Below are 26,469 nucleotides of genomic sequence, written 5' to 3'. Positions count from 1 at the left end.
CCTCCACCCTTCTCGCTTCCCACGGCGGAGGCCGCCACTCACCGACCGCCGACGGGGCGGCGGCGGGGCAGCTCCTGACGGGCTCCGCCGAGCCGAACCGAGCCGAGCCGAGCCGAGCCGAGCCGAGCCGAGCCGAGCCGAGCCGAGCCGAGCCGAGCCGAGCCCAGCCGAGCCGAAGGGCGGGGCTGCAGCTTGCCCCGGGTCTCGAACGCTGGGGCGGTGCGGCCGGCGGGGGCGGAGCCGCGTCCGTGACGCGGCGCTCCGGCGGCGGCACGGCCGGCGCTGGCGGGTGAGGGCTCTCTCGGAGTGGAGCTTGTGCGCTCCGGCCGGGGGAAGGGGGGTGGGGGGGGAGGTGCCAGACTGCGTCGCGTGCGAGCAACGAGAGGGAGCGGAGCGGGTGCTGAGGTGGCCGAAGGAGGAGGAAGGGATCGGGAAGCAGCGCCGCTTGGGCGGCCCAGCGGTGCTGCTGCCTCCACTTCTCCGCTGGACGCTCTCCTGCTCGCGAACTCGATCCGATCCCGGAAACTCTCGGCTCTCCTCTCATTTGCGCCGGTGGGGTCTCGACACGGCTCTCGGCCCCGCCGAGGCGGACGGCGGAAAGGGTTGTGGGGCGTAACTTCTCTCACTTCTCCGAAGAAGGATTTGGGCCGCCCCGCTCCGGGGGCGGCAGCGCTTGCGGTCCCCGCCGCGGGGGGAGAACTTTCGCCTCCGATTGCGCGGCGGCGAGAGGGGCCCGAGTGCGCCGGCCGCGGCGGGAGCAGCGCGGGGGCGGCGGCGCCGGCCTGGCAGCCGCGGAGATGAAGCTGAGCCGGCAGTTCACGGTGTTTGGCAGTGCGGTCTTCTGCGTGGTGATCTTCTCCCTGTACCTGATGCTGGACCGCGGCCACTTCGACCACCCGAAGAGCCCCCGGCGGGAGGGCACCTTCCCCAAGGTGAGCGGGGCGGCGGACGGGGCGCGGCGGGCGGAGGTGGAGAAGGCGGCCGTGCCGTCACCACGTCCCCTGCCCTTGCTGCTGCCGGAGCGCCGAGGCGCGGCGGCTGCGGGGCCGGCGGGGCGGGGGCCGAGTGGGGCCGCCTGCGGGCGGCGCTGGTGCCGGCCCGGCGCGGGGCTACGGTGGGAGCGGGCACAGCCGGGCGCGGGGTCTGGCGGGGCTCGCCCGACGGGACGGGAGGGGCAGGGGGGACTGGGGCCGCGCTGCTCTTGTGGCGGCTCCGCGGGCAGCTGCCTTCGGGCGGCGGGGCGGGGTGCGAGGCGTGTGCGGGCAGGACGGGGAGAGCTGAGAACTCAGGACCTCAGCCGAGTCAAAACCAGCTAGGTTTAGGGACATGCTGACTTGGTGACTGCTTTCCTTTACGCTAAGCCCTGTTTTGGAATCGTAACCGGCTGACCCGACTGCTCCTCATGGCTAAACGACGCAGTTCTTCACTTTCCTGCGTTGTCTGCATGGCAGAGAAGTTTAAAAGCTGTGTACGGTTGTGTTCTAATAAGGAATGTTTGCCCGTGAGAAGAAACATGAATTTCAGAGAGGACGTGTTTTGCTGTGCAGAACGGCAGAATACTGTTGTCTGTACACAGCTGTGTGTTCATATAGGCAAAAAACCCCAGCAAAACCCCACAACATAGAATAGAAATGTAAAATCTATTTATGCTTGCACGGTACTTATTTCTATTTTTATTGGAAACAAACTGAAAGTATATTTTAGTACTGGAATGAGACTTCAAGTGAATAAAAGAACTCTAAAAGTTTAGTTAAAAAGTAACAATTTTTTATCTCTCTATTAGAAGCAATCTTGTTTCATTCAATGCAAAAGTAATAATTAACATATTTTTTAATGGTAAAGACAAAACACTCAAATGTAGAGAAAGAGGGCAGGTATGTTCTGCCTTTATTCCTTCATATTACAGTTCAGAGGTCAGCCTTTAGTTTTTGCAAGAAGGAAGAGGACAAGAGAAAGAGAAAAGGAGCAAGACAAGGCTGGCTGCAGTAACTGTGTCTGTTCAATGTGCAACTCCATCACGAGTGTAATGCCACATGCTGCTCTTGTAACAACTAAGTACAAATGCTGCTTTGGGGGTAGGTGCAGTACCTTATGCAAGGAAATCACTTAATGTATCATTATACCACCAGATGAGTTTAATACAGGCGCAGTATGGAACAGGAAAGCTCATCCATGGGTGTTGTTTTTTATTTTAATGTTAGATTTTGGGTTGAAATACTTGAGTAAACAAGAAAGATTTACTAGATGTGTTTTGTCTTCCATTGTCAGTGTCTTGAAGTTGAAGTTCCTGTCCATTCCTGTCCTACAGTGTAATCCTGGTCAGATGTGTAGCATGGTTTTACCTCTTGTCACCACGGGTTTGGTGCCTTAATCTGTTTTCAGGTCTATGCCTTCTAGGTGGTGTAGTCAGCTGGAGACAAATGTTTCCTCTTTCATCCTCCTCCTTCCCCTTGATTTTCTAGAACAGTCTGTCAGTGTTTACTCTTTTTGTCTTTTCCATGACTAGATTTCTTTGAGACTTCTGATTCTCACTGGGGAAACTGGTGTCTCTCTTGGTCTTTCCTTTGGGTGAAACAGTTACCTATTCCTTTCTTATTGCTTTGTCTTTTGAGGAAGTTACAGATGAAATTCAAATGTTTCACTTTGTTACAACTGTGAAACCTCTGACATGTAGCAAATGCTTTCAGAGCTTTATAGCATCAGTTTAAAGCAAATGCAAAAGATAAAGGTGGAATAGAAACCTCCAGAAATATATGCAAGAAACACTTTAATTCTACTACCTCAGTTGACAAAAAAGTTGTTTGTGTCAGTGCACTGTTGCCAGAGCTCAAAGTACTCTAAGTGAAACTAGCCACAGATGTAAAACCTTCAGGCTGTTTTTGTTTGCAAAAAACTATGGCAGCAGACTGTTAATTTAAGAATGCATTCTCTTTTCTGATGACAAAGGTCAAATTTTTTAGCTTAGAAAAAGGAATTAAGACTTTTTTTTTGGTTTGTTTCTTTCCCTTTGTTTCAGATGTTATTGGTTTGATTCACTTCATACCTCTCTGATTTCGCAATGTGCTTTGCTATTTCTCTGTGCAGCTCTGGTCATACGTCACCTTTCATGTCCCGGAAGCTGCACGTTGTTTAGTTTGTTTTTTCTGGCCTACGTGGCTTACAATTAGAGAAGTGGGTACTTCTGAAGCAGTCCCTTGTTTAGCTTACAAACATTTGCTATGTAGATATTCTGTTTGAATTCTACCAGATCAAGAGATAGGATTTTTCAGCTGGTAGTGCCTGTTGAGCTTATTCCTCTAAAGTGCCATAGTAACTATTGCCAGTAGCAAAATAAGTTATCAGAACTGCTGCTCCATTTTCATTACCACATTTTTTCCAAAGCAAGGTGGCCTACTCTTTGTGTGATCTCAAGGTAGCTTGTGTCAGACCCTGGCCTTCTTTAAGGCTCCTCAGTGTAGGCCAGTGTAGTCAAGAGTGTCCTTAAAGAACTTGCCTACTCATTTGAGAGTTCAGGACACCAAAAAAAAATGTCTTGCAGAAATAATTTTTGGGCAAGATCTCCCAGGATGGATGAATATCCATGGACAGATGGCTTTATGTTCTCGTTAACCAAATATTTTTATGCTTTGCGCTGTGGCACTAAACAGAGCCCATGGTCAGGCTTGGGTACACAGCAGTAACTTTCTGACTTTTTGGTGCTTGTGTTGCAAAAGCTGACATCAGTAGTCAGTTTCACTGTTGAGTGTTTGCCACACCTATCTATGCTAGGACTGCATCAAAGCAGCTATAACAGAACTTCAGCTAGAATGATTTATAGCCTTGTCATCATTGGTGGTGCATTTAAATCATAATAGCAGAAGATCTGTATGTTGCCGTAGAAGGGAAGCCACTGTTAATTTGGGGGAAATAGGTGTCTATAATATATGTAGATCAAGGTTTACTGATCTCTCATCTGTAATTCCTGTGGGGATCTTTGTGGATCCTGCCTGTTTGTCAGGCATATATTATTGTGGTGGTGACCATATCACAAGCTGATCATATCACATATCTGAGCCTGTTCCTAGCCATGGGATGCTCCTGTCTCAGGACACATATCAGAATTTCATGAGCCCTAGTGTCCTGTCTCAAGGCTATGAACCATTTTACAATGTTACACAGAGATGAGATCAAGATGTAGGGAGAGCTGTAGGTGCTTTTTCAGGTTATTAAGGTACCAATTTTCTGTACAGATCATTGTGTAAGATTCTTCTAGTTGAATATAGTGGGGAAAGGGCTGAGTGTATTGTTTTTGTTAGCAATAATATAACATTCTCTCAGAAATCTTGTGCGACTGCAGAGTTGGGGAGGGTTAAAAGTGGTGTTTAGGCCTAATATTGCCTGTGCAGCAAGTGTCATGTACGAGTGATGTGTGGGCTAAATTTGTAACTACTCTGTGAAATCTATCAAATAAAATTTTAGAAAGCATCCATAGCAGCTTACCCTTCTGAACTTGTGTTATTGTATACAGATGAATGCTAAATACGGATAAACCCATATGAATGTATTCTGGATTTTGGACTCATATAGAAGAATAAAAGTAGTTAGCCTAGTGGCTTGTGGGGTATTTATTTTGATACTGGAGTCTCACCTAAGCACTCATGGCGAATGCTAAAAGTCCAACTGAAAAGAAAACAAAGTGAAGGGTTTGTTTGTAATAGTGTCTTGCATCAGAAACACATCCTCTTTATGTAGTCTTACTATGAAAGTTAATTTTTAAAGAATTTTATGGCTAAACAAGGGGAAACGGCATGACATTGAATCATCTTCTGTCACTACCTGACAGGTAATGCTTTGAACTTGAGCTTTTTCCTCCAAACACTTTCACATGGCTTGGCTTAGCTCTTATTGGACAATATCTCTGCACTGTGTGAAATGTTGTTTCTGGAAATACATTTTTGAAAGTCAAGCCTGCTACAATTCTGCTAGGTAAATGGACCAGCACCAACGAATGCTTAATTTTGTCTTTACTATTTTCTTTGAACTTTATTAAAAGGCAAAGCAGAAATATACAGCAACTACCATGCTTATCATTTTCCTAAACAACTGTTATTTGAATAAGATCCTTTGCCCCCTCTGTGTTTTCTTCCCCACCTCCCTCTTTGACAGCCATTATTTGAAACATACTCTCATCTCATACATGTTTAACCACTTTTATGAGTTCATTGAATGTGCTGCATCAAATAGAGGTGATCAAGCACACTTCCTCTGTAAGTAGCTGCTTGTGTGGTTTTTTGTTGTTTTTGTCTTTGTTTGTTTGTTTGTTTTGTGGTTTTTTGTTTTTGATTTTTTTTTTTTTTGGTTTTGTTATTTTTTTTCTGTGTCCTTCCAGCAAGTCATTAAGTGTCCTGGCAGTTAGTACTTGTTGGATTCATGCTTTCAAGGCATCTACACAGTGCATCAAATTCTCCAACATTAGTATCACAAGTGGTGGTTGTTCCCGTAATTTCATCTTAGTTAGCCAAAAATTTGACTATAGTATCACTTGGCCAAAACAGGAATCACAGTAGGGCAGAGCCATAGTGGCAGGAAATTAGGACCAAATACATGGCAGAAACACCAGAGTTCTCTGATCTGTGTGGTAAGCTTTACTCCAGGGCTCTTCTGAGGTAGCCCTTCCCCTACTGTAAGGCAGCTCTGCCCTTCAGTTCTCCCTGAGTCTCCACTGGCTCATGCTTGGTAGGTACCATGCCCCACCAATACACTATGCACACATTTTCCAAATAAAGCTTTGCTGTATACCTTGCCATAGTGGGGTAGCTGAAATCCATTATTCACATGGAGTATGAATACACATGTTTTGAAGCTGCTGAATGTTCTTAGTAACTGCTGTGTTTTTTGTGAGCTCATTTGAGAGCTTTCTGACCTTTGTTACATAACGAGGAATAGGACTTCTGTTTGTAGAAGTATTGGAAGCAGCATGGTCAGGTATTTTAGGAAATGTTTGTCTTTCTAAAATGTGAATAGTGGCAGTTAAGGTTGTGCATAATTTTGAAGTACTAATTTTTTTTGACATCTGAGCACTGAAAAACTGTGGGCACAGTAACTTTTACTAGCATTCTTATGAGTTTTACATCAGAGGAGATTGAATGTTCAGTGAAGAAATTCACAGAAGGAATCAGTTTTTCTGGATTTGAAGCATGCTGACTTATTTAAAAACAAATTCCTATTAACAATCCTTAGTAAGTTCCCAGTCTAAAAACCTTTGAACATCATGGAAATGATCTTGAATGCAAATAATGAAAATCTAGGATTACTCCTGCTGAGTTTCTAGTACTTTGCAAAGGAGGAGCAGCTGCCTTTGTGAACATAATTACAGGTCAGTAAAAAGTCTTTGTTTTCCTAATGTTCACAGAATGTGTTTGTTTTTGTTGGCTTGCACATTTTGTGCAAAGTTCTGGCTAAGCAGCAGTCAAGCAGAAACTTAACTTTCTTCAATTACAGTCTTTAAATCTCATGTGAAATGTTGAGCAAAATATATTTTTCAGAATATGTAGTCTACAAAACAGTAGCTCTTAACTATAATTGAGCACATCCTTCTGCTACCTAGAGTCATTGTCTAACTTAACTGTATAAACTAAACAGAGTGAGGTTTTTCTAGTTGGTTCTTACTTGAGCTTTTCTTTGTCTAACACATTATTTTAAATTTTGACCTGTTCAAATGAAAATAACGATTATTAAAGTCCTACTCTTAATGGCAGAGAAGTTGTCCTTCACTTTTCTACTGCTAGACATTTAAAAAAAGATTCAGCATAGGATAGGGAGGAGTATCAACAAGGAGATGAATACAGAATGTATCAGTAACAGTAGTAGTGAATATTTTTAGTTTAATTGACTCTAAACTGAATATTTCTCAATTTATTTCTCCTTGCCTTCAGGTCAGTGATGATGGTGTCAAAACTAGTCCCTGACAGCGTGCCTTATTTTTGTCTCTGTAAATGGCATGAAACATAAGTCTAGTGTAATAATACATTAAACATTCTTGCTATTGCTGCCTCTGGTGATAAAGCAAAACGTAGAAGTCTATCAACTTCTTAAAATCTATTTTTCAGGCTGTTGCATCTTTGGATCAGAACTTTATCATTCTCTTAAGAGAACAGACTTTTGCAGTTACTTAATTCAGAAGAATTCCAGTGTTTCTGTAAAGAGACCTTTTTAAGAATTGTACTTTAAAGGTACGAAATTACTAACAAGGTTTCTTATGTTATTTTCATTGTCGAAAATGAACATAAGGTCTCTGCAGAGATCAGGAAATCCTTCAAACCTTGATTTGTCCTTTAACTGGTACATTATATGCTTGTTTTTTTGTTCGGTATCCTCCTTTGCAAAGAGAGTACATGCTGAAACAGTGTACTCAAATATTCAGCTTTGATATATTGTTATACTGGATTACACTTTTAAGTTTTACCTGCTTGTTTTTTCTGTGCAGGAGGTGACCACTTAATTGCATATGTAGTTCTGTTCACTGTACAGTGCTCTGATAGTGAACGGAGAATGCCTCCTGGTCTTACCACCTTGGTAAGTTGGCATCTTATGAGAGTTTATATCAAGATTTTGGCAAACATAGCTTGTGATTTCTAGAGATGTACCTGGATACAGTCACTGGTAAGACCAGTGCAGAAAACTGTTATAGCTGTCGTTCAGTGCAGCCAGAAAATGAGACTTTTAGTCCAGTTTCCTCACTGTTTACTGCAGTAAATGTGTAGTTAATGACCTTGAATTCCACCTCATTTGGAGAGCTCCATCCGTTGTGGTGCTTTCACTTTCTTCACCACAGTTCTTTGGTACACCAGAGCCTCTAATGCAGGATGCTGACAGCTCCTTTGTGTTTTGGCTCATGTGGGTGAGAAAGGGATTGGGTTCTGGCTTGTTTCGAACCAAGCACTCAGCAGTTACTAGCTGAGTCTGAATGCAAATAACCAAATTCCAGTTGGTGTAACATCAGAAGTCTCTAATCTGGATTTCTCCTCTGCCTACCTGTTTCTATGAGATCTCCTTACCTGTGACCCTGTCATACTCTCTCTTCAATTATTTGAGCTAGCTGTCTTTTTCCTGATGAAGTGATGACTAATGTCTGTTTGAAAGCCTCTGCATTTAGAGAAGGAATGTGCATTCACTCAGGAAATGAAAGTTCCAACTAGCATCTTTTCTGCAATGTACAGTGTTTAGATAGGAGAAACTTAACATGCTCTACTTCCTCAGAATGAAACAATTTGGGCTCTCACTGTGTTTCTGGGCTTCACTCCTTTATTGGATGTCACTGTGCACCTTTCTGGAGAGTCCTTGCTGCAGATCAGACTGGTGTCAGAAGCAAAGAGAAGGGTAAGAAGAGGGCAGTGGGAAAGCAGACTAAAAGTATTTAGGGCATGAAAACTGCTGAAGGGTTTAGAGTGACTGAAGCATAAGGAGCTGTTTATATAGCTGATTCATGTGGTGATAGTGGCAGGTTTCTCAGGGCAGCTAACAGGCATGGATGCTTCTTGTTTAAAATGGGAGGAAGGTGTGTGGATCCTGTGTTGCTTTCACATGAGAAAATTTTGTTGTGTAAGTCCAACCCTGTGTAACCACAGGGGTGGTGAACAGGTGTGCTGCTCATGTGATGCCATTCTCCTACCAAAGCAGCTGTAGCTTCTTTTCAGCAGATTTATTGGCACTTTGCACTTCTTGTAGAAGTGCTTCTTTTCCTGTGAAGTAACAGGAGGATTTGCTTTACTGCATTTTTAATAACGTATTTTTTTACACATTTATCGATATATAAGGACAGAGAGAAATGAAAGAAAGAAACACCAAAGTTGTTGCAAACTTTCAAACTGGTTGTGTAGACCAAGTGATTAAAATTACTTTTAGTCTCCTTATGTTAAAACAAGTATGTGGATTAACAGAGCATCCTTCAGTGTTGTACTAGGATATACTTAGTGTATCTCCAATTTTCTGTACAGTTGAATTTCTCAAAGTCTTGGATCAAGGTTGCTTCTTTTCTGAGAAGACTTGGTACTGTGAAGTTAGGGTAGTTCTGCTAACATTTATGATTTATGTACCTAATAAAGTTTTGGTATTCAGTATCTACAAAGCCATGCAGAACCCAGCATTTCAGACAGAATTGGTCAATGCAAAATTGGTACATCTCTGCTCAGACTAAAAAACGTTTAAAAAATCTCCCTGGTCACCCACCAATATGTGGAAAAATTGAAAATTTAATTAAAAAATACTGTAGGAGTATGGTTTTAATAATGGAGAGGATCTCTGTGTTTTATCTTTTAACTAGACCTATTTAGTGTCCTCTGTAACATGGTTCTAATCTGTACTAAGATACGGTCTGTTACTAGCAATTAATAAGATAAAACAGCTTTGGAGTAATTTCAGTTTGGTACTGTTTGGCTTCGACATTTGAAGTCGGTTGCCTTCCTTTAAAAGTCTTGAAATTGAATTTTCTTTCATTTGTTAAATTCATTGTTTTGAAAAGTTGCAGTGTTTTCCATATTCCGCTCATATTTTAAAATAATTTTACTATTGATCAGGCAATATCTATTTAAAATGAATAAGATGCAAAGGTGAATGTGCAATGAAAATAGACCTAGCTTTTTTATAATTGGGATCCATGTGAAATTCCTTCCTTGAGAATGGATTTGTAGCATGAATTATTTTTATACTGAATTAAGATAGGGATACATTTCTAGTCGGAGACTTGTTTCTTAAAGTTAGTTCTCATGGATCTGATATTTCACAATAAAAAACAAAAATATTTTTATGATCTCAAATTTTATTTCCTGCAGTTTTACCTTGGGTATTGAGGTCTTGGTTACATGTTCTTAACCACAGCTTTTTATTTCGTGTTTTGCATTAAAGTTGAGTTAGCACATAGCACATTTAAGTGTTAGAAGAGAGGCATGATGTATCTCACAGTCTCCAAAAAAGAAAGCAGGATTTTCTGTACTAATGTCCTCTGTTAGGTTCCAAAATGGGAGGTCTTCAGAAGGATTTCTCCTCCAAATAACAGATGATATATCTCTGAAGTTAAAGTAACATACTTTAACAGACTTCTGAAAATCAGTGTCCAAGGCTGGAGCCTTGCAGCTTACAAATGTTTGCTGGATGTATGTATCAGCATATGAAGTCATTGATGTTTGAAGGTCATCTGGCAACAAATTACTATTGTAGACAGGGAACTTGGTTTTCAAAGAAAATATTTTGTCTCATAATAAACAGTAAACTGGTAGAGCTTGTTATAGATTTTTCAAGGTTTAAAGTATAGTGAGTTAAAATGAAAGGTATGTCTTAAAGATGTGAAATAGACATGACCTCCAAATTTGGAGGAAGTTTATGTCTGTCTTCTAGAATACTTGTAGTGTATGCCAGTGGAAGGATCAATCAAACACTTATTTTGTGAGGTTTTTTGTATACATTTTTTGTTCTTTACTGTGTCTGTTGCTGTCCTGGAGAGCATATAATTGACTAGGTGATATAAACCAGATTGGTGGTGTATTCTGTGACCAGGAAGTTGACAGGCTATTGCTAAGCAATGTAAAACTCTCCTTGTGTGAGAAGATGTAAAATACTTCTGCAATATATATGAATGAGAATAAGAATTTTTAACAGTTGTTTGATTTTATAGTTGTACAGACAGTGCCAGTTGTGGTGGAATAGGTGTGAATACTGCTTTAGCTGCTTCCACACTTTTCTTACTTTCAAAACATCACAGATATTGCAAGGGAAAATACTAATTTTACACAGAAATGTGCGCACAGTATCTTTAACATAGCATTTGAAAGATTTTAATCTAGTTGCTTCTTTTATGCCACCAGATGGCATGAGACTACAGTCTCTTTTTATTTTTTTTCCCAGTATTCTATCATCTGCATATTGATTTCTTCTTGTTTTCAGTTCATCATTGGTTTTATAAGTTTCTAGAATTTATCTTTAAACTGTTGGGACTCTAGGATTTTGGTCCTACAACTCAATTAGCTTAATCTGGTTCTGTTGTCAAAATACATTTTTCTTTTTGGGAAGCAATAGTGGTCTGTCTGTGTTGCATTTTAAAACCTGTTATTGTTTTCAGGATGTATCAGTCTAAGAAACAGAAACAACAAGCAGTGGATCAGTACTTCACACAACCCATAAAATGCAGAGACGAACCAATAGATTTAAAGAAATAGTAAAACATATTGTCTGAAAACGACAAAGAACTCTGATAAAAGTAGAATTATAGTAATAACAATTTAATATCCAAGAAACTTTGGAAATTCTTGATAAGGTCTTTTTTTCTTTTTAATTTATTTATTTATTCCTGTAGGCTTTGCGAAATCAAGAGAATTTGGATGTACACATCAATTTAGAAAGAAGACCTAATCCTTTGCAGACTACAGTTGCTGAAAAGAAAAATGCAAATATTTCAAGGATATTACTGTCAAAAGGGGAAAAAAGCATAATGTACAGATGTTGTTTCTAATATACAATAATCCTAAGAAAATAAGACAGTGATGCTGGGAAAAAGTAATTAAAATCATAAGTCACAGAATAGCTGTCTACTGAATCAACATTATTTGTGTTGAATGTAGTGGTAAAATGTAGATGCCTGAAATTGCAGCAGGTTTTGCTGTTAAGACAGCTGTTTGCAAAATATTTTGGAGTCTGAATTCAACTTTAAGAATGGAAAGTGACTGGGGTTTTTGTTCTCTTGGCACCTCTTGTTATTCTGAGGAAATGAAGAAATTACAATTAATGATAAAATATTCCTAAAATTATATTAAATAATCTTGCCTTTTTGAATCTGTAGAAGCTAGCACATTCATTCCTGATAAAAAGCATCCCTCAAATAATTTGGAAGGAGTGGCTAGTACATGACAGGGTGGTAATGTTTTCAGATGTCTTGTTTGGCTGCGCTCCCTCCTGCATTCCACAATACAGTGATTAAATGCTATTAAATTGCATTGTCGGATCTGGCTCTTCCTTCCAAGTTGCCCCAGAAGGTGTATTGTCTTCTTTCAGTTCACACTGGTGTTGTTCTGCAGCCTTCCTCTTGTGGAGCTCTCTAGAATATCTACAAAATCCTGCTGATTGGCAATTGGAGATGACATTCTGACTGAAAATGCCATTAGCTTGATCAATCTTTTACAGGATTTTCTTGATGATTGTAATGGTCCATTTATATAGATTATTCCTATGTTCAGGCTGTTAAGGGATCTCTTATCTCAATGAAAGTTCTTTTGTTAATTTCTCTTCAACTTTTGCTGAAAACCAGAAAAGTGGTAATTTAAAAAAATATTTACATATGGAAAAAAACAGAAATGTTTACAGTATCCTCTTAATCCTATCACGATATAACTGACTTGTAAAAAAATCTCTTTCTGTTTGATGTTCTGATGAATGAAAAGATCAGATTTTTGGAAATGAAAGATGTAAAAAAAGTTGAATTAGATATAATTGCTTCTTGATACTGAGCACCTTTAAAGAGTATCTTTGTATCACTAATTAAGTCTTGTGCTGTGAATTCAAGTTCACAGAGGAAAAATATATCTTTTGCTGTTTTCTACTGAAAAGAGGAAGTTCTGTATGTTGGGTCAATTCCTTATTAGTTTGTCTTTATATAAAGTATGAATAAAGATATTTTTGGATTTTATATATGATCACATACTATTGTGAAATTTCTTTTTTTGTTGTTGCTGGGGTTTTTTTGGGTCTGTCAAGAATTTTTCAGAGAAATAATTAAACTTCGCTTTTTATTTCTTCTCCCCCAGGGCCAGCTTTCAATATTGCAAGAAAAAATAGATCATTTAGAACGCCTGTTGGCAGAAAATAATGAGATTATTTCAAACATACGTGATTCTGTGATCAATCTGAGTGAATCAGTAAAGGATGGACAAAAAAATCCAGAGGCTATAAACTTCAGTCAAGGATCTGTTTCTGAGATGTTCCCTTCTGCTTCAGTTTTGCTTGCAGTAGATTCTGCAGATTGTTTGTTTGCTTTGAAAAGTGGAAGCCACAGTCCAGGTGTACAGGTAAGCAGGATGCCTTTATCGTGGATTCTGCAGGAGTTTTAGCTGTCACTATGTATTTAATTCTGAAAATGTCAAGTTGCTGCTAAAAGCTTTGTACTAAACATATTGGAATTGTTGAAGTGACTATTGTATTTAACAGATGTTATGAAACTGTTCCTTTTTGAGAAGTTCTCTGGAAATTGAAAAATTATTATGAAGAGCCAACATTTGAGAAAACTTAAAAGTTTTTAAAAAATAATAATAAAACACCCATTTTGGTTATTGTCCCAGCAGTTCTTTGGAAACAATTTATTTGAGAGTCCCTTTGAGTTCCCCCCACTCTTCTAAAACTGATGAAAAATAAACTGGAAATAGTGGATAGTCTTGGTTTAAATAGATTTTACTTTTAGGGACATATGCGTAGATGAAGTTCGATGGGGCAGTAAAGAATGTTCAAGAATTGGTAATTTCAAAAAAGTCTTGGGTCCTGTGTTCCCTTTTGAATGTTATTTCTGTATTTCAGCATTCCTGTGTGTCTTCAGTTTGTATACACACTTTGATCAGAAAGGAGAAATATATACTATGTTGGCTGGTTGGCTTGAACTGGGGAGGTTGAAGTTTTTGAAGTCAGACACTACAGGCTGAATTTATTTTGCTTTCTGGTGATGCTTGTGAGTTCATGGACTCTTTTTTCTATTTTAATGGAGTGATTCAGGAGCACTGCGAATACTATGTGAAGTATGTGATATGTACTGGTTTTGTGAGTCTTGTGGGAGTACTATAAATATTCATAGTACTCTAAAGCAAAGATTAAATTTTGAAGTCCAGCTTTCTCATTTTAGAATTTAAAGTATTTCTATTGCAAGAGAAAGACAGTGAACTTCAGACAAATAACATCAGAACAATTGTAATCCCTGATGTATCATGCTTATACCTTTAAACTCTTCAGGGATGGGCACTGCCTTAATGTCTTTTGTAGAGAAAGCAGACTTTTTAAAGGCAATACATAAACACTTCTTTGTGTGTCTGATACGCATTAAGATTTCTGTGCAGGGAAGTGAAACATCTGGACCTGTGGTTACGGGCTTTCAAATTGGTGGATTGTTAACAGGTTATTTATTGTACAATGTGACCATGTTAAGTGATGTAATTTATGTCCATTAAAATAAGTTCTAGTAAATGAATTTTGAGATAAAATATGTTGTCTTAAATTCTTGGCCATGTTAACCTGTTATGAATGAAAGGTAAAACATATTTTCTAAAACTACTCTTGTTTTTTGCTTCACACTTGCAGAATATAAGAACATTCACCTCCTATTACCCAATGCACCTACTACCTACCTGATGGGTAGCAAAACTGCTTTTGGATAATTTTCTGTACTTTTAAGCACATTTGCATGTACATATGAAATCACGTTCCTCTACACACATTTTCCTTTCTTCCTTGTGCAGGGAGGGAGGGCTTTAGTGTTCTGTGTCATTACATTGCACCCTCTGTTCAGCAGGTAATTCACTGCCGTCAAGTCACTCTAATATTGCTTCTGTATACAGTTGGTTTCCCATCCTGTGTGTCTTAACTGCATTTGAGTTATGAAATCTAAGACCTTGACTTTAGCAGAATTCCTCTAGCACCATGTTAAGGAGCTGGTCTAAATCACTGATCTAAATAGTAAAACTAAAACAGTTTTACTGTTTAATACTTTACTAACCCTGATGTATTCTGCATGTTTAGTTAATTTGAGATGTTTTCAGTAATTATTTTGAGCACTTTTTTAAAGATATATGTGTTAATTGCTGCTGTTTGTGAACATTAAATTAAACCTACATATTTTTACATTACTTTTCCCATGTTTGTCTCTCAGGTGGGTGTATGAGAGACTAGAAAGTAGTAAGAGGTTATATAGGTGAGATTAGGTATTTGGGTAAAAAAATATCTTTACAGAATGAAGGCAAAAGGGTGTTCACTGAATAAATCATGGAAGTTGATTATAGTCTCCCATAATGGAGAAACCCTTGTAAGAAGGTATTCAAATATGGATTAAAAAACCTTGTAATGGTACAGTGGGAAATATTGCTGGGTTTGCTACTCAAAGACACGTGATTTCATAAAACAGAAAAACCGAGTTGCTAACAAAGACCAGAAGATTCTCAGATGGGACAGCTGAAGGATGTTTTTTTTAATGGAGGAATTATTAATCAAGAAATAGTTTACTTGCTACTTGTGTTGTTTGTAAATAGGTAGAAAACTGTAGGAGAGCTGCAAATTGAAGATAAGGCTATAATTTAAGTCAAGTAAAAGACTAATGTACTTTTTTCCCAGAAGATGAAAAATTGAGACAGGTAATGGACCCACAAAAATGAAGATGACTGGATTAAATATGGATATGACCTGGTGCTTTTTCAGTTTAGTAGTTCAAGAAATACCTGGAATTTGTGCTTGGAGAAGATGGAATTCTCAATAGCCATCATGCTGAGCTGGAAGGTCTTTTAAATAATTCACTGAGGTGTCTCCTGTCTTGTCCATTTCAACTACTGAAGCATCTAACATTAGGCTTAGTAATGCTACTTTTTATGAAAATGAGACACGAATCACTCTGAAAAAGTGGCTTGAAGAGGCACAATATATGCTTTTATTTCTTTCAAGCAGTAGTTTAGTATTCACTGTTAGGATGTTACGATGTTATCATGAAATGCATGTAATTTCAGCAGTTTGAGTCCTTCAGTACAGAGAAAGAATAAGCCCATATAGAAAAAAGACAACTGATAACCTTCCCAGTGTTTTGATAAAAAGCAACATGGCTGTCTACTGAAGCAACCATAATGAAGATAGGCAGCATCCTTTTTGAATTTCTTCTCTGTCTACTGTTTTTAAAACATGGTTTCTTAATATATCAGTATTTTGTACTTAGATGTGAATCTAAAATATCTCCTTGAAATACTTTCTTTAACCTGTTTCGCTTTTTATGGACTGGCTTGGAATTTATTCTTTGCTTGCAATAATGTAACTGGTTTGAGTGATGATGCAGTTTGTAGTTAATCCTTTGCACAATTCCTTCTGAGGATGGTATTGTACGAAAGAGAAAAAAGATTTACTGTCTCTCTTTTAGATGTCTTTTCGTAATGGTAGGGATTTCAGCCTCATCTGGCTTTAGTTGATTACAGTGGAAGTTTTAAATTTTTTTCTTATTTTTTTTAAAAACTGCTTCTAATTAACCTTTGAATCACAAAATGACTGAATGGTTGAGGTTGCCAGGGAACTCTGGATGTCATCTGGTCCAACCACCTACTCAAGCAGGGCCACCCAGAGTCAGGTGTCCAGGATAATGTCCAGGTAACTTTTCAGTGTCTCCAAGGATGGTGACTGCAGAGCCTGTCTGAGCAACCTATGCCAGTGCTTGGCCACCCTCACGGGGAAATAGGTTTACCTGATATTCAGGAGGAGCCTTCAGTGTGTATGCATCAGCTCTGATCGTTTTCTGGACACCACCAGGAAGAGACTTCATCTTTTTTTGCCCTCTCTGCCTTTAGTTTCCTGGGTGCTCCTTCTTGCCATTCTTGAAGACAGGAGTGACATTTCTTTCCTTCAGTCTTTGGGCACTTCTCCTAATCACCATGATTATTCAAAACTTTTTAAGCTTAGCCTTGCAGTGACAGCAGCTAGCACTCATGGGTGCATCCCACCAGGGCTCATGGACTTAGATATGTCCAACTGGTTTAGATGTTCCCTGAGTTGACCCTGTTTCAAGAAGGACATCTTCCTAGACCGGTTCTCTTCCCTCAGTTCCTGAAGACTGAGCTTGCAAGTAAGGACTGAGGCAAAGAAAACATTCAGTACCTCAGTTTTTCCCATGTCCTGTGTCACCAGGTCCCCTCCCTCTTTCAGTAATAGATCCTGGTCTTCCTTTAGTCACCTGTCTACTTACAGAAGCCCTTCTTGATGCCTTTAACATTCCTGGCAAGATTTGATCCCATTTGTCCTTTGGCTTTCCTAACATCATCTCTGAGTGCTCAGACAATGTTTCTGTATTCCTCCCTATATTAGGTTTGCTTTTCCAGGTTTTGCTGAGGGTGGGGGCTATATGTACTCTCCAAGATGGATCCACCTCTGGCCAAGGTTGGGCCAATGCCATGGTAGCAACACCACTGGGATAACAGATTTAAAATGTGGGGGGAAAAGGGATCCTGTATAGAAGTAATTGTGGCCAGAAAAGAGAGGGTTGAGACCATGTGAGAGGAACAGCTCTGCAGACACCTGGGTCAGTGGAGAAGGAGCGGCAAGAGGTGCTTCAGGTACCAGAGCTGGAATTCCCCTGCACCCCGTGGTACAGACCATGATGAAGCCCCTGCAGCCCATGGAGATCCTTAGGGATGCAGAGATCCACCTGCAGCCTATGAAGGACCCCGAATGGAGCAGGGGGATGCCCCAGAAATGCTGTGATGCCATGGGAAGGGCATGGTGGGCATTCTGGAACAGGCTGTTGGCAGGACCTGGGGCCCTGTGGAGAGAGGGCCCACACTTGGAGCGGGTTTCCTGGAAGGACTGTGACTCTGTGGGGAGCCCAGGCTGGAGCAGGCTATTCCTGAAGTACTGCTCTCTGTGCTGGAGCAGTTCATGAAGAACCATAGCTCATGGGATGGTCTCATGCTGCAGATTTCTTTCCCATGGGAGGAGTTCCACACTGCAGTGGGGGAAGGACTTCTCCCTGTGGAGGAAGTGAATGGAGAAACAACATGTGATGAACTGAGCATAACTCCCCTTCCCCATCTCCCTGCCACTGAGGAGAGGTAGAGAATTGAGATTAAAGTTAATCCTAGGAAGCAGGAAAGGCTGGGGAGAAAGTGTTTTCAAGATCTGTTTTACTTCTCATTATCATACTCTGCTTTTGATTAGTAATAAATTCAACTAGTTTCCTAAGTCAAATCTGGTTTTCCCATGGTGGTAATCAGTGAGTGATCTTTCCTTGCCCTTATCTTGACTTGTGAGCCTTTCACTATATTTTCTCTCCCCTGACCACTTGCAGAGGGGACTGACAGAGGATATTGCTGAGTACCTCAGATCCAGCTAGGGTCAATCAATCACATTCCTGTGTTACCTGTCTCTGTCTTCACCCTTTGTAGGCTTCTTTATTGTGTCTGAGATTTGCCTGGAGCTCCTTGTTCATCCATGTAGGCCTCCTGACATTTTTGCCTGAGCTCTTACTTGTTGGAATGGACTTCTCTTCAGATTGGAGATGATACTTATTACCAGAGGAGACATGAACCAGTTTTCTTAGCCCCTTTTCCACCCCAGGGCCTTGTGTTGTGGGATCTTGCCAGAAAAGTGTCCAGAGCCTGTGTTTCTGAAGTCCATAGATGTGATCTTGTATTTTGTCTTCCTCCTTTCTCTCAGGGTTCAGTGTTATGGTCACTGCATCCAGTGCTGCCATTGAGCTTTGCTGCCCTGATGAGTCCCTTACTGATGGCAAGTAAGAGGTCCAGCAAAGCACCTCTCCTCCCTGTCTTCTTGGTCCCTTTGATTAGGAATATGCCACTGCTCTGCCCCAAAAACCTTCTGGATGATCTACTCCCAGCTGTGCTGTACCTTGAGCACATAACAGGGTCGTTGAAATTCCCCATGAGGACCAGGCCCTGCAAATGTCTGTGGAGGGTCTCCTCCACTTGTTTCCCTGATCAGATGGCCTGTTGCAGACATCCACTACACTCTCACCCATACTGATCTGCTTTTTAGTCCTTGCCCATTCCTGCAGTGAAGGGCCCAAAAACTGGATGCAGGATTTGACGTGCCTCATCAGTGCCCAGTACAGAGGGACAATCATTTCCCTGATTGTGCTGGCCACATTATGTCTGGTACAGGCCAGGAAGCCTTCAGAGAGGCACCTCAGCATACTGATTTCCTAGGAAGGATTTTGGGGATTTCTGCATGATTGTGCCTTGTAGGTACTTTCTTGCTTATCTACAAATGTTGGAGGTGACCCTGTTTTATTGATTTCTTATATATTTTTAAAACTCCTTCCATGTGACATCATTCCTGATCACTATTCCCTCACAGGGCTGCTGTTGATTCTCTCCATTCCCTTTACTCAGAAGCTTTCCTTAATAGTTTGGCTGTCTTCCTGGCAAAGGTACCTCTGCTGCCCTAAGCTGGATCTCATCTTTCCCAAGCAGACACAGATCTGAAAACAGGGTCAGAGAACCCCAAACACCAACTCTGAGGCAAGTTATTGATCTATACTAAAAGTGTCCTCCTCTCTTACTCCCCTCACTGGTGGATAGAAGAGGACACCAGCTGTGACCTTGATTACCTGCAGAATTCTGCAGTTAGTTTTGATGCAGTCTGTGTTGCCTCTGGTAGTATCACTTATACCCATATGGAAGTACAACAAGGGATAGTAGCCATTGAGTTGGACACCAGTTCCTCTACATATCCATGATACAGGCCTTTGCAAGGCAGCAAACATCTCTAGATGATGGGTCAGGTCATTGAAGCATTTTTTTCAGACAACTGTTGATAAGGATTCCAAGACCTATTTCCTGAACTGCTGTTTCTGTGTCTTGAGTCATATCTGCTTGGTTTGAAGTAGCTGTAAAGTTGTAGATGTCAGGGAAAAAAATATGTATGTTATGACTGTAAAGATTAGTATATTGAAGAGTTCGGAAAGTTGTTAAATTCAGACTCCATCCATAAGAAAAACTCATAGGAATGTGTGAAATTCCATTAATTGCTACATTTTAATCAAATAATATTTTCATCATTGAAATGTCCAAAGAGTTTATGAGTATTAAGGCCATTCATTGTTAACGGGCAAATTTACAAAGTATACACTTACAGTTTCTTCAGGACATCATATTGCAGAAAAAAATACAGTTCTTCGAACTTGCATTTTAGAAAACACCGTATTTAGAAAATATGTAATAATAAAATGTTTTATATATTATCTATTATATAAGATGTATTATTTATTCATTATACAATATATAAATTAGCCTAATAATGTACTTAGAATATATGCTATTAGGCTAGCCAGCTTCAGCATAACCCTTACTTGGGTCCTTCAAGCTGACAGTACAGAATGAACAGATCTTCAAGTATTGCACCTGTGTTTTCTACTAATCAATATTGTCCAAAGTTTGAAGCAATCCTGGGAGAGCATAAATGTTTCAAGATCGTCTCATACAGGCCATAGATGGCTGGTGTACACAGAATCTGTCACAGGTTGTAGATACCTAATACACATTGCAGGCTCAGCTGAGGCTCTACTAGATGTAGGATTACTGTGTTGTATTCTCACATGACTTAGCTTCCTTTATACCTTAAGATAAAGGCCTGTGCTGGATTGACCTTTTCTGGCTGTCAGATTCCAACCCATCCAAGGCCAACCCCCTGCTCTTCCTTTAAGCACCAAAATCTGGGTCTTGAGGATTAAGACATAGGGAGTGGTGATGCCCAAAACTTGGTCTGAATATTGCCAGAGTGAAATAACTGTGGGGATTATTTTCTTGCTCTTATGGTGAAAAGACAAGGAGTGGAGATTTACCTTGTATGTGGGTGTGTGTAGAAATTTCCACTTTCTTAGGATTTTTATGTTACTTTGATTTTAGCATAGGAAATGTTGGGATCCTTTTGTAAATGTAAGTGAAGTTTATGAAGAATATGTGATGAATATATATTTTATTGACTGTACTTAATTAACTGTTTCACAGAGGTGAGGGTGGAATGCTCTGGGTGCAGATGTCCAGGTGTTGCAGTGAGGGTCTCAAGTATATGTGAGGAGAAGCCAGTCCTGCCCTGTGCCAGACACAGCTCCAGACCCACCCCAGGCTACAGCCTCCATCAGCAAAGTGTGTCAGTACCTTTGGCAGAATGGGTGTTAAGAGAGGATAAAATGCTGCCTGTCAGTGTGGTATAAGGCTGAAAAATGGGGAGAAACCATCATGTGAACACAATAGTTCTTGATGGAGGAAGCAGAGAAGGCATTCTAGTCACTGGAGCAGGTTGGGAAGACCAAGACCACAGCAGAGCAAGTGTTTCCCTGAAACCTGTGAAGGACCTCATGCCAGAGTAGGTAGATATTTTCAGCAAGAACTGGAGCCTGTGGGGGACCCATACTAGAGGAGTTCCTGATGTGCTGTGGCTTGTGGCTCCTATGCTGGAGCAGGCGAAAAAATGTGAGAAGGAGAGAATGAGAGAGAGGAAACATGGCTGATCTCTTACTGTTGAACTCTATTTTAATTGGCAACAGATTAATTAAATGTCTGCAAAGTCAGGTTGGTTTTTTTCTGTGATAAAAATTGGTTAAGTGACTTCCCTGTTTTTACCTGCACCCATAATATTTTATATCTCTCCTCATGTTCTGTTAAGGAAAAATGAGAGATCAGCTAGGTGCATGCCAAAGTCAATAATTACAAGGCCTTATTTCTTTAGTCAGATATTTGTTTCAGATGTTTGTAGTTTTTTTTAAAGTTTTCCTAGCAGGACAGAAAGCACCTTAACACTGGGAAAGGTTAAATCTTGTGGTGTTGAAGTAGTGAATGACTGCAATAGGAGTCCTTTTTTTTTTTTTTTTTGTGTAGATGAATTGGTTTATGTAGAAAGTTTGTCAAGTGTACAGTTGTATTATAGCATAGGTTTGGAACTGATTAAAGTTTAGTTATTAAACTAGAGTAAACTAGGAATTGCTTGTCCGATGTCAATTCATGTTTATTGTTTTCTTTCTTAAAAGCAAACCAGAGCCTTACAAAAAAAAAATTCCTTGAATCTCATATTAGTAGTCTCTCCTTTGAGCTATATGGCATTCCCTAGGTTTCATAGGAACTTGTTACAGTAATTCTAGAGTTGCTTTATTTATCTGTAACCTTTTTATTAGCATTGACAAATGAAATATGTCATTCCTTGTACAGTCAGTGTGCTGGGCAACAGGAAATGTACAAGAGGCTTTGTTTTAGCAACTGGCTACAGTTATCAACATTTTTTGTTGACAACTTCTATCAGTTCTTTTTTGTGAGTTTGATGTTTGCCTCTCTCTCATGCTGTTATTCCTTCTTGCTCAGCTTATTTTCTTCATTTCCTGCATTCCCCTGTTTGTTGTACTGTCTTATTCTGTATAATCCTCTTCACACCCTCCTGCCCCATGCTGTTGTAAGCTGCCATAATTTTTGTGATTTAAGGCTCTTAATCCTACTGTTTATCTAATCAATGTCCGTTTCCTCAGAACAGAGCCTACCAAATGCTCCTCTTCCTGGCAGCTGTATCTTGGCTGTCCTAGCGTGATTTGAAACTTGCTGTCATTTGTCAGTTTTCTATTCATTTGGCACATCATCTCTTCCTCTGTAATGAACAAGCTGATTCATTTTAGGTGAAAACAGCTTTGTTTGTTAATAGCAGAACTGTTTCTGTAAATTAATGTTCTATATTCCTTTAATTTTTCTTTTTTAGATGCTGGATGTCTATGACATTCTTCCTTTTGATAATCCAGATGGTGGCGTTTGGAAACAAGGATTTGATATCACATACAATGAAAATGAATGGGACAGTGAACCACTTCAAGTTTTTGTTGTGCCTCACTCACATAATGATCCAGGTAATATGTTAACTGTATTGATTTGAGGATCTCAAGGCTTTTGGATTAGGAAATGCATTGCTATTTCTGTTAAGTTTTGGGGTTTTTTGAAGCATACCAGTTAATACGATGGATTTAAGTCTAGCAGGGCAGTTAAACAGATGTATGATTCAAGTGCCACTGAGTTCCAATGACAACAGTTATGATACAAGTTATATGTCTACTGAGTTTATTAACTGGAGCAAAACTTCAGTGTTGAAATTGAAAAGTGACATGAATTTATGGTAACCCATTCAGTTTATACATTTCTACAGTAAATACCATAAGTTCTTATTTTGATTTTTTGAATTGTTGTAGATATTTAACCCTTAGCCTGTGCTGGAGAAATGTGCTTTTACAAGATGTAACAATGGCAAATCTGAAGTTTTTGACACTTTCTTCACTTTTCTTGTGCAAACCCCAACCTACAGTAAGATAATGAAAAGTCTAGATTTAAACAGAAATCTAGATATGCCCACATAATTTCATTTCCACTGAAGTGGGTTTACAGTGTAATACACAACATAGAGAAATGCTCGTTTATTTTGGAATGATTTCATGGTAAAATTTACCAAAAAGTAAATTATATTGCTACACTGTGTTCCTGGCAGATTGTCCTGGTTTGAAAGACAGGTGTTTGCTAAGGAAAGCAGAAGGCTCCCTTTGAACTGAAAAATTTGATCCTTCCTTCCTACAGATTATTATGATTTTGAAATTATGGGAGCTCTCAGGCAAAGATATGGGGATAGGAATAACAGTTCTTTACTAGTATATCTAACATGACAAACAAGAACAACAACAGCTATGAAATTACCCACAAACAGAGCAGTAACTCAGTCCCAGTCCCTTTCTGGCTGCAGGCACCTTTTCCCTGAGCTGCAGTTCCCGGTGCTGGGGGCGGGCAGGTCCCGCAGAGCTGCAGGAGGGCTGGGGGTGATGGCAGCGCTGTCCCAGGGGGAGAGAGAGATGGAGAGAGCCCTCTGCTCACGGTGTGGGTCCTGGTGCTCAGCAGAGTGCTGGATGGTGGCAGGTTACAGCGAGAAGGCAGCAGGGCAGGGTCCGATAGTGGTTTCCCGGCGCTGGGATGGTGAGGAGGAGAGGCAGCGATCGTCCTTCTCGTCCGAACTCCGCGGGGGGAAAAATGGGCCAAGGCCCAGCCTTCCGCTTCCTCTTCTGGCTGTTTGGATATCGAGGGGTTTCCCTCTTCTCTCTCCTCCCCCTTGTCACCAGGGCCCAGTCAACAGGTATCTTAGCATGACAATGGGGAAAATTCCACAGAGGGAAAAGGGAAAGAACCAACCCCCAACAGAGATGTACACTGACCATGAGAGGCTGGTAGCAATGGTTGTTGTTATCGAAAGCCACAATTTAAGTGATATTAAATTTTACCACTGTATATCTCTCTAAAATTTAATCTTTTGTATTATGTACTGTAGATCTGAGTGAAGGTATGGTAGTTTGAACATAAATTAGTTTTATTTGCATGTGTATAGCATTTCAAAGAAAATGAATGCTGGAATGTGGAACTACCATTTTTTCCAGTTATGACAGGTATTAATGCAGTATGGATACAATAAAAATATTCAGAGCAAATAATCACAGTATGAACCTAGATCTGCCTATCTATTGAACTGTCTTTGAACTTGTGTCAATTTATTTCCTCTTTGGTTATAGTTCTTCTATAAACTTCCCTAGAAAGAAGCAACTCTTCTTCTTTTCATTTTGGGCACATGATGAATCAAAGCAATCCTAAAGCAATATACAGAACTCCTCTTTCTCTTGGGTCTACTAGAACTGGGTGTGGAGTTTTCATGTCTCCCATTTTTCTGCTGAGATCATATCCTAACTGGTACAGGACTGTTGGCAGTCCACTAGAGGCCAGTTGCCTGGTGTCATGTCTGCCCTCCTGGAATGTCTTCAGCTGAATTGAACACCCTGTGCGCAGTGTAGGCTGAGGTAACTTCTCAAGAGCATGAGGCTTAGAAGCTGCAGGGGAATGTCCTGAGGTAAGCTGTGAAGAGATTTGCAGATAACTTCACCAGGGTCTATTCAAGTAATGAGATTCAGTAGGGACTCACTGTTCTGGCACTGATTATTTTTTTTAAAATTTAATTTCTACTGGTACTTTTTCTGCAGGTTCTAGTAATTTAATTTTGGTTTTATTTTATTTATACACCATCTGTATCTCTTTTCCAGTTTTTTTTTGTCTCTTTCTCACCAGAGCAGGCCAGAGTAGGGGAGTTGCTGCAAGGGGCTTTATTTCCAGCTAGACTTAAACCACAACAGGCAACACCTTTTGTGTATGACAAGCTTTGGCATTGGGTACCTTAATAGGATTTGGTTCATCCTGTAGCACCAGTTCTATTTACGAAAAATGTCTCACTGAGCCTTTATTCTGAAGAATCTGAGAAATATAAGTTCTCCGAGTTTACGGAACCACTTCTCACATGAAGATTATTGCTCTACAGGTGAATCTAGACGGATTGGGTAGGGACCAATGCCAGCTGTATGAGGTTCAATAAGGTGAAATGTTGGGTCCTGCTCTTGGATCACAACAACTCCTGACAGTGTTACAGGCTGGGGACAGAGTGGCTGGAGTGCTGCCCAGTGGAAAACCTCACAGGGCTGGTAAACTGCAGTTGAGCATGAGCCAGCTGTGTCCAGGTGGCCAAGCAGGCCAGGGGCATCATGGCCTGTGTCAGCAATAGTGGGGCAGCAGGAGCAGGGCAGTGACCTGTGCCCTGTGCTGGGCACTTCTGAGGCCACAGCTCCAGCGCTGTGCTCAGCTCTGGGCCCCTCAGTTCAGGAAGGACATTGAGGAGCTGGAGTGTGTCAGAGAAGGGAATGGAATTGGGGCAGGGTCTGGAGCACAAGTTTGATGAGGTATCTGAGTGCATTTAGCCTGGAGAAAAAGATACTCAGGAGGGACCTTATCACTACCACTACCTGAGAGGTGGTCATAGCCAGGCAGGAATTGGGTTCTTCTACCATGTAACAAGTTTCAGTACAATAGGAAACTCAAGTTGTGCCGAGGGCAGGTTTAGGTGGGATATTAGTAAAAACTTCTGTGAAAATATGCTTGAACATTGCAGTTGGCTGCCCAGAGAAGAGCCATTTCTGCAAATGTTCATAAAAACAGGTATGGGCACTTAGGGACCTGGTTTAGTGGTGAAAACTGTGGTACTAGATTAATGATTTGACTTGTTTTTTTAAGAAGCCTTCTCTGATCCAAATTATTCTATGACTATTTGGGTAGTAACTACCATATGTCACTAAAAATTATATTCCTCCTCACTGTATGCTAAGCAGGCCATAAAGTCTGGAGGCTATTTTTGCCTCAGCTGGACCATTAATATTAGGCTATGCACAACTTCATCAGAGACCCCAGTTTTTAGATATATGTCTTTTGAAACTAGGAGACTGAATATCACTGTATTGCTTCTATACAAAGGGTCCCCAAAATAGTGGAATTGTTGAGATGATGGCCACATCTCTTCTCAGTCTCCAAATGTGGATGAAAATTTCTAAACTCATTCAGTGAAAAATGCCTTGAACTTTACTAAATATTTGCCATGATGCTTGAAATATTATACCACCTTTTGGAGAGTCAGAGAATAACAGGCTTTTCCTCTAGATCCAGAGACCCTCTCCATGGCATTCTTCTTGGTTTTTGGCCTATGTTTAAAATACACAACCAAAAACAGCAACAAAAAAACCCCAACAAACCTACACAAGCACACAAGTAAAAAACTCCAAACTGCCACCCTCCAGCAATAACAAACTAAACAAAAGACTGGGTCCCTGATAAAATAACACCTATACCACCAAAAAATCCCAGTAAAAAAAATGCATCCAAAACCACC

General features: G+C 40.5%; 1 protein-coding gene across 1 annotated transcript in view; it reads left to right on the top strand.

Moving 5' to 3' along the window:
* Positions 1-788: 788 nt before the first annotated feature.
* MAN2A1 (mannosidase alpha class 2A member 1) overlaps positions 789-26,469 on the top strand; it is a 115,075-nt gene continuing 89,394 nt past the window's right edge. The window contains exons 1-3 of the mRNA XM_062512840.1: positions 789-932; positions 12,771-13,031; positions 22,444-22,588. Of these exons, the coding sequence (XP_062368824.1) occupies positions 798-932; positions 12,771-13,031; positions 22,444-22,588 (541 nt within the window). The 5' untranslated portion in view covers positions 789-797. The remainder of the gene's footprint in view (positions 933-12,770; positions 13,032-22,443; positions 22,589-26,469) is intronic.

The sequence above is a fragment of the Cinclus cinclus genome, chromosome Z (genome assembly GCF_963662255.1).
Source record: "Cinclus cinclus chromosome Z, bCinCin1.1, whole genome shotgun sequence".
Classification (NCBI taxonomy): Eukaryota; Metazoa; Chordata; class Aves; order Passeriformes; family Cinclidae; genus Cinclus; species Cinclus cinclus.
Note: the sequence above shows the minus strand (reverse complement) of the source record. Positions and strands in the feature narration are given on the sequence as shown.